The sequence below is a fragment of the Lampris incognitus genome, chromosome 15 (assembly GCF_029633865.1).
Source record: "Lampris incognitus isolate fLamInc1 chromosome 15, fLamInc1.hap2, whole genome shotgun sequence".
NCBI lineage: Eukaryota > Metazoa > Chordata > Actinopteri > Lampriformes > Lampridae > Lampris > Lampris incognitus.
This window is the reverse complement of record NC_079225.1, coordinates 12,145,760-12,159,871: the sequence shown is the minus strand read 5'-3', so window position 1 is coordinate 12,159,871 and position 14,112 is coordinate 12,145,760. Positions and strand designations below refer to the sequence as shown.

Genomic DNA, 14,112 nt, shown 5'->3' with positions numbered 1-14,112 from the left:
ATAGGCCTCTGGCCACCGACCTTTCTAGAGTTTCTGTGTCAAACAGGGACCCTCACCCCCATCTGCTCTGCTCTTGAGTGGTGCATCCATGCAGCATTTCTTTCATTTTATCATTTTTTAAATCATATTATGTGGTGGGAAACTCTATAACTGTCCATGACAAACACTAGAAAAATTGAGTTGGGGCATCCGGGTAGCATAGTGGTCTATTCCGTTGCCTACCAACACGGGGATCGCCAGTTCGAAACCCGTGTTATCTCCGGCTTGGCCGCGGGTCCCTACAGACACAATTGGCCGTGTCTGCGGGTGGGAAGCCGGATGCGGGTATGTGTCCTGGTCGCTGCGCTGGCGCCTCCTCTGGTCGGTCATGGCACCTGCTCGGGGGATGAGGAGGAACTGGGGGGAATAGCATGATCCTCCCATGCGCTACGTCCTCCTGCTGAAACGCCTCAGTCAGGTGAAAAGAAGCAGCTGGCGACTCCACATATATCAGAGGAGACGTGTGGTAGTCTGCAGCCCTCCCCGGATCGGCAGGCGGGGTGGAGCAGCGACCGGGACGGCTCAGAAGAGTGGGGTAATTGGCCGAGGACAATTGGGGGAAAAAACGGGGAAATTAAAAAAAACAAGGATGGATTCCTAGCTAATGTAAATCAATGGAGGACTTCATTACGCTTGTATTCTCTCTGTCATCTATTCTACCCATCTATACCTGCTTATTCTCTCTCTCTCTCTGTCATCTATTCTACCCATCTATACCTGCTTATTCTCTCTCTCTCTCTGTCATCTATTCTACCCATCTATACCTGCTTATTCTCTCTCTCTCTCTCTCTCCCTGCTGAATCCACTTCAAGGTCATGGGGAGCTGCAGTCTATCCCAGCATGCATTGAGCAGAAGGCAGGGAGACACCTTGGGCAGGTCACCAGTCCATAACAGGGCAATTTAGAGACTCCAGCAGCTGGGTGAGTCATTCAACCTACCCAACTTCGCGACATTAAAATACAGCGTATTGTTACCCAGAGTAGGTCAAAGGCTTATTCACATAAGGTATCTTGAGCTCGGAATAAAAAGGTACACATTTTTGGGGGAAAAAAGACCCACTCTTTTTAGTGAGCTGACTTACAGCCCTGTCCAGTTCAGCTAACACTGCAAGTCTTGGGAGGAAGCCCAGACAACCACACGCCCGTCGACCCGCCTCACCTGTGCGTCTTCGTAGCTGTAGCGTCCGGGGTCTTTCAGGTTTTGGCTTGTGCGTTCGTAGCTGCAGGAGTCCAGGTTAATGGAGCTGGGTGCTCCCTCCGCCAGGAACTCGGCCCAGATCTCCTGCGCCCGCACCGCCACCTCCTGCAGAGGGCGCCGCTTAAAGTCCTGCACCGCCAACCAAAACCTGTGATGGGATCAATCAAAAACACTTCAGATTATTACTAGTCTGGGGAACTGGAACAGTCCGATCCAAAGCTGTGTGTGGCAGCTGTTTGTAGGAGGTGACGCTTCTGAGAAAGATTTGTGATTCATGTCATATACTGATACACACACACACATATAATCTGATGACTGTCAAAGCCTCTTACTGTCTATACTCTGAGGAATTCGTTTCACAGTGGATTTTAAGAAATCATCGAACAGCTTACTCTGCAACATATAGGGATGTAACACTACATGTATTTGTACCAAACCATTTGATACAGGATTTGCAGTTCGATAAGCCCTAATAATACCAAACCATCCATCCAAACCAATACATAAATAATAATAATAATAATAATAATAACAACAATAATAATAATACCAAACCAAATCACTGCAGTCCACATCGTGGCATCTAGAGAACCTAAATTCAGAAGTGCCAGTTCCACCTGGCAAGTTTTGGCAACGTGCTGGTTGTTGTTGTCATTTAGTCTTGCTGATGTTGTTTTTTTTTTTTTAAATGCCGAACAAATTGCCTGTTTCTCAACACGATGACAACCTAACCGTAACCTAAACCCAACCTTGACAAGACACAATAACTTCTATCCAAAGCTAACCTTGAACCTTAATTTAAACACTATCTAAACTTAGCCCCAAACCTTACTCCTAAATGCAACCACCCATAGCCAGAAGTTGTGAGGCTACAGGTGGGAAAAAACAATAATACAGATGAAGGCTTTGTTCTTCAAAATAAATGAAAATACATTTTATCGTTTGCATTTCTTTGCACACTGGAGGGTGTGCTCCAATTATCAGGGCAAGTCTGGGAAAGTCTACTCTAGGGTGCTGGAAAGGAGGCTCCAACCGACTGTCAAACCTCGGATCCAGGAGGAACAATGCACATTCCATCCTGGCCGTGGAACAACGGACCAACTCTTTACCCTTGTGGAAGTGCTAAGGGAGGCATGGGAGTTTGACCAGCCAGTCTAAAAGTGTTTTGTGGACCTGGAGAAGGCTTACGACCGTGTACCCCGGGGGCACTCTGTGGGGGTACTGCAGGATTATGGGGTACCAGGGCAGTTGCTACAAGCGATCCGGTCCTTGTATAACCAAAGTGAGAGCTGTGTCCGCATTCTCGGCACAAAGTCAAACACGTTTTCGATGGGTGTCGGACTCGGCCAAGGTTGTCCCTTGTCTCCGATTCTGTTTGTGATATTCTGGACAGGATCTCAAGGCGCAGCCAAGGCGAGGAGTGTGTCTGTTTTGGAAACCTCAGAATTGCATCGCTGCTCTTCACAGATGATGTGGTTTTGTTGGCTTCATCAAAATGCGACCTCCAGCGTGCACTGGGACGGTTTGCAGCTGAGTGTGAAATGGCCACGATGAGAGTCAGCACCTCCAAGTCTGAGGCCATTGTTTCTCTCCTGGAAATTGGTTGTTTTGCTCCTCCAGGTTGGGGATGAGTTGTTGCCTCAAGTGAAGGAGTTCAAGTATCTCGGGGTCTTGTTCATGAGTGAGGGTAGGATGGAGCGGGAGATTGACAGGCAGATTGGTGCAGCATCAGCAGTAATGCGGACGTTGTTCCGGACCGTTGTGGTGAAGACGGAGCTGAGCCGGAAGGTAAAGCTGTCAATTTACCAGTCAGTCTTCGTTCCAACCCTCACCTATGGTCATGAGCCTTGGGTAATGACCGAAAGGGTGAGATCGTGGATACAAGCGGCTGAAATGAGTTTCCTCCGTAGGGTGTCTGGGCTCAGCCTTAGACACAGGGTGAGGAGCTCGGACATCCAAAGGGAGCTCGGAGTAGAGGCACGTCTCCTTTGCGTCGAAAGGAGTCAGTTGAGGTGGTTCAGGCATCTGATTAGGATGCCTCCTGGGGGCCTTCCTTTGGAGTTTTTCCAGGCACGTCCAACTGGGAGGAGACCCCGGGGTAGACCCAGAACTCACTGGAGGGACTACATGTCCAATCTGGCCTGGGAACGTCTTGGGATCCCCCAGGAGGAGCTGGAGGGTGTTGCTGGGGAGAGGGACGTCTGGAGTGCCCTACTTAGCTTGCCGTGACTGCAACTCGACCCTGGAGAAGCGGCTGATGAAGATGATGAGATGAGATGCATTTCTTTGTTTTCCTTGCTGTATCAGAACTGTGAATTTTGTGGAGCCTTACAGCCCTATGTGATGTCCCAGACTTTTCAAAATATGCATTGCATCCATATATCATTTTCATATCAATCCATTTTTGAAGATTTTGAAATGCCAGAAAAGGTGGGAGCAAGTACATAACGCCAAATTCATCTGCTTGACTTGCATTTACAGCATTACAAAAGCAGCACTGTAGACACAATCCCCAAACAACCAGGTACCTGCCTGTCAGCCCTTCACTTTGTGCTAGCCACATGGAAGAGTAAGTAGTCACTGACCCAGTTAGCTAGCAAAGGAAGCCAAATGCATGAGCTCCGCTGGCTAACTGCTTCCAATATTACATTCTACCTATCTATATTGATCTGTGGACTGGCTTTGCAATAAAGAGACAAAGACCCCTGAAAATCTCCCTCTCTGTTTCCTTCTCTCTCTCTCTGCCCTCTCTGTCGAAAGTGCCTTTCTAAAAGGGCCTTCATAAAAAGCAGAAGCAATTATTGAGTTTGAGGGAGTATGAGATAGTGGTGAGGGGAAGCGCTGTGTGTGTGTGTGTGTGTGTGTGTGTGTGTGTGTGTGTGTGTGTGTGTGTGTGTGTGTGTGTGTGTGTGTGTGTGTGTATAAGCGTGGGTTTTATCTCTTGCAGTAGCTCAGAGGTATCTGTGACCTCCATCCTATCTACCTGGTCATATGCCAGGCTCCGTGGTTCTTAGTCATCTTGATTGGACCTGAACCGTTCTCATTCTCCGTTTCTCCCTCATTTTAAATAGTGCTTACAGTTATTTGTTCATATTTGTTCTCTATCTGCCCACACACCCATCTTAGTTGGTGCATAAGGAGCTAACGTAATATATCTGTTTACCAGTCTACATGTGGGATGAATCTGACACATTCACAAGATTTTCATGAGAAACAGACTTTTTTTTTCTTTTGTAAAATGGCCACACACACACACACACACACACACACACACACACACACACACACACACACACACACACACAGACTGAGAGATTTATTTTTAGGTTTTGCAAGATGTTTTCCCCTACACAGCCATGGTGAGGACACAGGTCTCCAGTTGTCCCTGAATGAGGCCAGTAGGCCGGGGAAAAGAGATCAGAACTGACTGTCAAGAATCAAGATGTCGGGAAGAACTCTAATTAGTTTCATCACATGATGGAAAAACAAAGGTTACGGGTAAGACGGATGGACGGATACAAGAAGACACCGATTTGTTCCTTTTATGTTATTTTATTGTGTTTACTCTATGTATAGTCTTGGGTTTATCTTTTACCAATGGCTCTTATCTTTTATGACTTCTTTTTTAAAATTTTTTACCATGCCTTTGTCTGTTATGGACCCTGAGTCTGCAATGAAGTTTTGTGCCGAGCTGAGTTGAGTTTATAGGAAGTTATTCTGCCCCTCTCTGCACATGGACACGATGGCTAGCTTGGCAGATGGGTTCCTTAATAAACATCCAGGAGGCAGCAGGTAAGTTTAGCATGTTTGTGTCAGAAGCACTGTGAAACTGAAACACAGAAATAATACAAATTCCCAATTATAATGTGTTTCCCTCTTGCTCTCACGCCAACAAACACCAAGTCATCATCAATTAGCTATAACGGTTAACTAGCGCTTAGCATGAATGCTAACTTCACATCAGGAAACACGTAGATAAGCTAGCGCGATTAGCATCGCCATGGTTTAGCTTTTTAACATATTCAAAAGTGTTGCGGATAACTACAAATAACTATCACAGTTGATGGTCACAAAACGGGTAAGCGCACAAATCAAACAACGCTGATTACTTACTGACATACGCCATCTAGTGTTCAGGCAGAGAAAATGAACAAAGAGCAACCGCGGCGCTCGCAAAGCTCTGTAAGCACAACTAAACCCCCCCCCCCACCACCCCGGGTCCAAAACTCAAACTACGGCAAGCCACATGAGACAAACCGCGTCACACAGCCGACACTCTGCCAGCTGTCTTAAGGGGGCAGCACAGAAGCGGCGCGTCGTCTCCCCGCCTCCAGAGGCAAAGTGCAGGCGCTACGAACAGGAACAAAGGGGAGATTACAAAGAAAGAAAGAAGTTAATCTATCCGTTCTCTGGACTGTTTTCATCTTGTTTTCACAGACTGAGCTGTCCTCACAACGAGGCAGTTGCTTCTTATTTGGCGGGAGCTTGTAGCGCCGCATTATGTAATAACGCCGCATTATGTAATAATGTAATAAATTTTCACATCATTATGTAATAACGCCACGTTTTTTTCAAATCAAGACATACATTTTGGTGGTTTATTACATAATGCACCAGATTATTACATTTTCTTCATAAAAAAGTGTAACATCCGCATTTTGTAATAACCGGTGCAATATGTAATAACTTATTACAAAATGCGGATGTTACACTTTTTTATGAAGAAAATGTAATAATCTGGTGCATTATGTAATAAACCACCAAAATGTATGTCTTGATTTGAAAAAAACGTGGCGTTATTACATAATGATATGAAAATGTATTACATTATTACATAATGCGGCGTTATTACATAATGCGGCGCTACAGAGCTCTAACTGTAAATCTGGATTTGCGCAGTGTGGATAATGACGTCATTCTATGTAAATTATTTTTACTGTGATTTAAAAAAAAAAATTAGGTAACACTTTAGTATGGGGAACGTAGTCACCATTAATTAGGTGCTTATTAGCATGCAAATTAGCAACATATTGGCTCTTAATTGGTCATTATTACGTACTCATTAATGCCTTATTCTGCATGGCCTTATTATACAACTAGTAAGCCATTAACTATGAGTTTTCCCTCTATAACCTCAGAATTATTGCTTATTAGTAGTACCATCTCAATATGCTTTGCTTAGTATGGACCACCATAAGGTGGTAGTACCACAAGAAGAGTTATTCTCCCTTACTAACGCTTAATGAATATGGTCTGTTCTTACATAACAAAACACAAAACTACAAGTGTTCATAGTGTTAAATTACTGTAAATTAAGTTTTTGTTACTTAGAATATGTTCCCCATACTAAAGTGACATCTTGATCATTACTAATTCACTAGTAATTAAGTTTTTTTATGTTCCCCATACTAAAGTGTTACCAAAAATTATTTTATGATGAATTAGCTTGGCTAATTCCGTTTTATAATTTATAACATAATTTAATTGTTTTCCAGCTGCCTGTAAGACCTATTATGAGACAGTACACAGGAACTTCTTGTACAGCCATCTGCACCTTGTGGCTCAATCGGTCGCCATGAAGACTTCAGCCAGGATTTGACCGAGAAGATGGTAGAGGGTAAGATTTGTTGTTGGTCAATGTGAGATTATTTTTCAGTTAACACTAGTAGATGTATTGTGGCAACACACGATGCATTGCGCAGTACTTGTATTTTCAGTACTGATTGTGTTTATAGCTGCTGGAAGCGAGCCGGAGTGTACTAACAGCAGATGACATGGACTTATGGAGGGACATCGTGATTGATATGATGTCCGACGAGGAGGACGGCACCTTTGACGGGGGGTGTCTGGGTGGATTGTGGGGCCTCTATGCTTACGTAGCCAGGAGCTTGCCGACCTGTGTGCCACACTTCAGGCAACAATGGCTGCTAATCCAAAGTACACGGCTACACATCACAGATGTCTGCAGCACTTTCGGACACAATGCCATCAAATACATTCGACTCGGAGGCGGCAAAGTAATTTCAAGGCTGATGCCCCAGATCCAGCTGTAGGCTAACTCTTGTTCCAGACAGCGGCTGGCTACTGGATTTCTTTGTTTACTTCGTTTTTTTTTTTTACTCACAGTTGTGTTTTTCCATTTGCTAAGGTCTCAATAAAGCTTTTACTTTTACTCATCCATCCATCCATCCATTATCTAAGCCGCTTATCCCAACCAGGGTCGCAGGATGCTGGAGCCTATCCCAGCAGTATTGGGCGGCAGGCGGGGAGACACCCTGGACAGGCCATCTAGGGACAATTTAGTATGGCCGATTCACCTGACCTACATGTCTTTGGACTATTGGGGAAACTGGAGCCACCCAGAGGGAATCCACACAAAGGACGACCCAGGACGACCCCCAAGGTTGGACTACCCCGGGGCTCAAACCCAGGACCTGCTTGCTGTGAGGCGACCGCGCTAACCACTGTGCCACCGTGTCGCCTTTTACTCAACATATTCCTCGGAAATGTTTGTTTTTCTTTCCCCAGTGATTCATGTCATTGGTTATGGTGTAGCCCACAGGATACAATAACATGAATATATACAATACATAACATCACATGAATTAAATTATTATTATTATTATTGTAAGGGAGGGGGTTACCCAAGCCTGTATTATACTGAACCAGGGTGGCCAATAGCAAGATGTCTATCAACTAATCATGAGTGATTTTTCTTTTAAAAGTCTGTGGTTTCATCGAATGCTTGAATGTCTAAATGAGGCAGTTTCTAGCCAGACCAGGTTTCACTGCTATTCAGATGCTAATTAGAGTCATTCACACCTGCGCTCCGCCACGCTGCCCTCCTCCCGCTCTCCCCCCGCTGCCAGTGATTCATTCTCAGCAATACATGGCACAGGCAAACACGGACTGTACCGGCTGTAGCCATCAACTGCTGGGACTGAGTGTGGTTGGCAGACATTCACAGGGCCGAAAATCCAGTTTTTCATGCAGTGAAAGTGCTTCATTGACTTCCTAGCTTTATATTTCACGTAAAAATTTGTTGATATAAGCACATATTATTGTTTATAGGAAATATTCTTGAAATGTTAATAGATTTTTTTTTTGTGATCTATGGTTAAAAATTATAGTAAAAATGACACAGGCAACATTTAATTTTGATCACTGAATAACTAAACACCAGACTATTTTATTGTGTTAGCTGCAGCTGTGTTTATCCAGCAGATGGGATAAATTCATGATCTATTAGGGGAGAAATGTCATACATTTCAACTTTAATAAAATATTTTCAAATATTTATGCTTGTTCCTGTCCAGGGTGTCTCCCCGCCTGCCGCCCAATGACTGCTGGGATAGGCTCCAGCATCCCCATGACCCTGAGAGCAGGATAAGCGGTCTGGATAATGGATGGATGGATTTATCCTTGGTTTCATGTGTTCATATGGTTTATTTAGTTGTTTGACTTCTCGTGTGCTTCCTCTAATCTCTCTACTTGCCCCCCCCCTTCATCCCCAATTGTATCTGGCCAATTACCCCACTCTTTCGAGCCGTTCCGGTCGCTACTCCACCCCCCTCTGCCGATCCAAGGAGGGCCGCAGACTACCACATGCATCAGGACGCATGTGGAGTCACCAGCCAATTCTTTTCACCTGACAGTGAGGAGTTTCCCCGGGGGGACGTAGCACGTGGGAGGATCACGCCATTCCCCCTAGTTCCCCCTCCCCACCAAAGAGGCGCCCCGATCGACCAGAGGAGGCGCTACTGCAGCGACAAGGACACACTCTGTAGGGACGCCCGACTAAGTCGAAGGTAACACAGGGATTTGATCTCTACTTGTTTTTGACCCAATTTTCTCTTCAGGTTGAGAGTGTAGGTGCTTACCGCAGGTTCTCTGAGCTGAACTCTGACTCCAGGAACTTTAGGAACAGCTCCTGTCCTGCTGGGTCCTTCAGGGCCTCCTCCAGAGAGAAACCCCACTTCTTCACTCGCTGTTGACTGGGCTCCTTACTGAGAGAGAGAGGAAGACAGAGAGAGAGAGAGGGATACCTTTAACCAATTCTTTATTGGCACAACAACTTAAATTAAAACATCTCAATATAGCCCAATAAATACAAAAAGAGAAGGAAAAAAAACAAAACAAAAACCACTACAAAACACAAAATCTCACAAACACTAATATTGCCGTGTATATGAAAGCCACTTTGAATGACGTTGTATTCGTACAACGAATTGTATTCTTATAGGACTTCTCCTGGATCGCCACCTTGTCGTGGTGGAGAAGCTTGCATGTATCAATGATCCCAAGAGCTATTCCATCCGGAGCTTGGCTCCTGGTAGGGTCACCCAAGTTGGATAGGTCCAGGGGGCGGCTTCAGGTGATGCACGATCCAACAAAAACCTCAACGGCAGAGCTGGAGCAAGATGTCTCAAAGTCACAACAGCAGTGAAGGCGGATGAAGGCTGCAACAGAGGCTGCTCCCCAATTGTCTTGGTTCTCCATGCCACTGGCCTCTGACCACCCCCTGTCAAGGACCATGTGGTGGCTGCAGGCGCATCAGCCACTCCATGTAAAAATCTGTCTTGTGCAGGTGTCCTCCTGCAAGGATACCCACAAGGACCTAGAAGGAGGACAGTCATACTTGACCCTGAGTGAGCGTTGATGACTATGATGATGATGATGATATAGGAGCAGTGGGCAGCTGCAGCGCCCAGGGACCAGCTCCAGTTCTTCTTTCCATTGCCTTGGTCAGGGGCACAGACAGGAGTATTAACCCGACCATGCATGTCTTTTTGATGGTGGGAGGAAACCGGAGCACCCGGAGGAAACCCACGCAGACACGGAGAGAACATGCAAACTCCACACAGAAAGGACCTGGGTTTCCAACCCAGGACCTTCTTGCTGTGAGGCAACAGTGCTAACCACTAGGCCACCCTGTTGCCCCACATATATGTATATGTATATATGTGTGTGTGTGTGTGTGTGTGTGTGTGTGTGTGTGTGTGTGTGTGTGTGTATGTGTACATACATTCCTACTCCACAATTAACAATCATTTATTATGATCGCCATTTAAAAAGACTGTAGTGAGTCATCAAACACACTACATAAACCATCTCCTTGTCCCCACATTTCAACAAATTCCTTTAGACATGAATCATTTACAATATGCAAACTCTGTTCTCAGGTGAGCTACCACTAATCCTTTGGTCATAGAAACCTGGTCAACCAACCCTAATCCCTGCATTTTATTTCTTTTTGTAAGGCAAATACTCATTTTAGTCTGACCTTTCAAAACAATTAAGTAAACTAATATGTCTTTGATTTGACACTTTGTACTTTGGGCCAAAAATAAAAATCACATCCCTTAACATCTCTTCAAAATCCCCGAACCATTTCTGTAATCATTCAAACAGACTTCTTAGCCTACAACACTTCAGCCACAGATGTTGTAGAGTTTCTTCCTCCTGACAGAAAGGACACATACTACCTGTTCTGGGATCTAAACGTGCCACATGTCTATTTGTAACCATGGCCCCGTGTACTATTCTCCACTGGAGAGCCACAGTGCGTTTCTCTATAGGAGCTTTGCACAAGGACCTCCACCATCCTCTGGGAGATGAGCCTTGTGTAAATAAACCCGACCACCTTGACTCCTGCAGTCCAACCAATGTCGCCTTGTGAATTACCTTGACACTGACAATATAAAGCCTTCTTTGATGTCTCCAGGAAAAAGGAAAGAAGTGCCCATTCCTCTTCATCCTGCTCCTCTACTGCAGCAGAGATAACCAGAGATTGGAGGAGGATTTCCCCTCCATGCTCACCCAGGAAAGATTCCATCCTTAATGCCTCTTTAAAAGCACCAGGAAGTGAAGACACCACTTCACCCAACAGTCTCTGCAACAGATTAATTGACTTAATTCCAGTTTCCTCAATCAGTGCTTCAGCTGATTTCCATGCCCTTCCTGTCCTTAAATTGGTCAGCTTCACTAGTCCAGACCTTACAAAAGCCCTTTTAACACTTACAGAGCTCAATATCCTGTTCTGTATGAAGGGATTGTAAAACAGTGGTTTCTCTCCTACATAACCACAAAACTGCGTAGCATCTCTCTGAGCCTTTATGACCTTGCTCCAAGCATTAAGAACTGCTTGATAAAAACGTCTGCCCTCAGACAAGTCCTTTTCTCCCAGTCTCATCAGAACAAGATGTTTATCGTAGCTCAGATTTCCAACTTTGGTAAGAGTAAACAGGCTATTTTTTTCCACGCCAAATCTCCTCTGTACAGAAGATGCTGTGTTGTCTGTAGACGAAAAACTGTAATACGACTACGTAAGTAAAATGACCTCTTTCACACAGAAGTAAAAACAAAACAGCAAGTTTGTCCAATGATATCACTACCAGAAAAAAAATTCACCAGCTTCTTCTGATCCTCCTTAACCTGTGTGTCGTGTGGCTCCAAGACAGTGAATCAGTGCCAGAGCATTGAGGCAATCAGGTTATTTGCAACCAGAACTGTCCTCTTGTATGATAACTGGGGCATGAACCAAGTCCATCAAGACACCTGGCACTAACCTTCTCTACAATCCATTCTCAGTTTTTCTTTTGAAAGTCAGCACTACCTAGAAAAACTGCTAAGTATTTCATCCCCTCCCTACTCCACTCTAATCCTTCTGGAAAATTTGGCAGTGCTTTTTGTTGCCACTGACTCATCACATATCCTGCACTTTTTTCCAAGTTTACGTTGGCAGATGATTCTCGTTCATAGACTGTTAAGCTACAAACAAGATTCCCAACATCTTCCTGCCCTAAACACAGTTACATCATCTGCATAAGCAGACAAAGCTATGGTACCTTGTTCACTTACTTCCTGAAACAATTAACCCAGTAGATCCTGCCTAAGGTTATTTAACAAGGGCTCTATTGTCAGTGAGTACAACTGCCCTGATAAGGGGCAACCTTTTCTTGCCCCTCTGAAGACTTTCACCGGACAAGTCCACCACCAACTTTTGAAATAACAGAGGCCCCAAAGTATAATAATTTAACCCAAGAAATAAACGTCACAAAAACCAAAAACTCTCAGTTTTAAACAAGTGTTCATGATCAATCCTATCAACTGCTTTCTCCTGATCAAGGGATAACAAACCAAGACTGAGTTCCTGCTTAGTTGACATATCGATATCTTCTTCTTCTTTCAGCTTTTACCTCTTTTTCAGGGGTCGCCACAGCAGATTTTACAGTTTCCATCAGATCAGGACCCTGTGAGGGCACAGCACCAATGCTGGCCACTGTTAATGCGAGCAATGCAGGCCTCAACTGATCCGGTATGGTCTTGTCAATTCGCATACTGATTTGACAAAATTTTATGTCGAATGCCCTTCCTGACATATCATTATATATGACATATCATATAGGTGACATACCGATATCATGCATTGAAAATAAATTGTCCATTGCCATACCTTCAGGCACACAATATGTTTGATTTATATGTACTACAGTATCCATATATTCTTTTAATTTAATCTATTTGAAAGACATCTTGACAATTTTATGATCAGTGCATAATGAGACAGGCCTCCAATTTTTCAATAAACTAAGGTCCCCATTCTTTGGTAATAATGAAAGAACTACCCTTGTCAAAGTTAAACTCCCAGAGCTAAAACATTCTTTAAAAACCTCCCATGAATCTTTTCCAACTAGTCCTCAAAAAGGATTATAAAATGCTGACGGGAGACCATGAATAGCAGGAAAGCGTCCATACGACATTTGCTAAACTGCTTTGAACATTCCCTCTAATATCATGTAAGCTTCAAGAGAACCTACTTGTTCCGGCTTCATCATAGGTAGTCCTTCATGTATCGCTTAAACTGAAGAGGGGTCACAACTTCCAGCACTAAAAAGGTCCTCATAAAAATCTATAGCCAGTTTTCTCATTTCAAAAGGGTCTTCTTTAATATCCCCATTGGGCCGCTTAAGATGGAGCATCAGATTTTGTCCCCTTGTTTTCTCTTCCAGTTGAAAGAAAAAGGACATAGGAGTATCTATGTCCTTTAATGCGGAAACCAGTGCTTTCATCAAGGCTCCACCTTTGCTTCCCCTGTAGAAAAGAGCCTAAAGCTCTCTTCTTACTCTCTAGCTTCATAATATTAGCATGATCGTTTCTATCTATCATTTCTTCCTTTTCTTCTTCACTCAATCAATCATTATTATTATTATTGCTATTCTTTCAGCTGCTCCCACTAGGGGTCGCCACAGCGAACCATCCATTTCTATCTCTTCCTGTCCTCTGCATCTCCCTCTACCACAGCAATCACCTGAATGGTCTCCCTCACCACATCAATAAACCTCCTCTTTAGCCTTCCTCTTTTCTTCTTCCCCTGCAGCTCCATCGTCAGCATACTTCTCCCAATCGACCCTGTGCATAGCTGTAGTCCACTGACTTCCGGTTTCTACTGCAGCGGTCATACCAGTTTCTTGTTTGTTGGCGTGTGCTATTGACAATGGCATATTTTTCGCGATGCCTGCAAGATTCACCACGGATAAATGTCAACCTGCACAGAAGTGTCGGCAGACTTTCACCTGCACCTACCAGCAAATGGGTGAAAAGTTTCAAGTTGTGCATATCAAGTTACATCCACAATTATGAGGATGAGTCCAGATGGACAAAAATATTTAGGCTGATAGGTCCAGTAGCTTATGAGATTAGACCCGGACAGACACACAAACACACATAGACGAGTTTGACCAAATGCATGAGAACACGGTCACACATGCGTGAAATTAACACTGGTGAATGTTGACCTCTCGTTCACTTCCATTCTATAAGGGCGAAGAGGTGAATAAAACATTTGCTTCCGACGGCGAAAGAAATGTGCGTCT

At 44.3% G+C, this 14,112-nt stretch overlaps 1 protein-coding gene across 1 annotated transcript in view; it reads right to left on the bottom strand.

The window, feature by feature from the left end:
- LOC130125550 (regulator of G-protein signaling 6-like) overlaps nt 1-14,112 on the bottom strand; it is a 186,334-nt gene that overhangs the window by 8,367 nt on the left and 163,855 nt on the right. Inside the window, exons 13-14 of the mRNA XM_056295135.1 lie at nt 9,118-9,243; nt 1,199-1,385 (exon numbers count right to left, since the gene is read on the bottom strand). Coding sequence (XP_056151110.1) covers nt 1,199-1,385; nt 9,118-9,243 — 313 coding nt within the window. The remainder of the gene's footprint in view (nt 1-1,198; nt 1,386-9,117; nt 9,244-14,112) is intronic.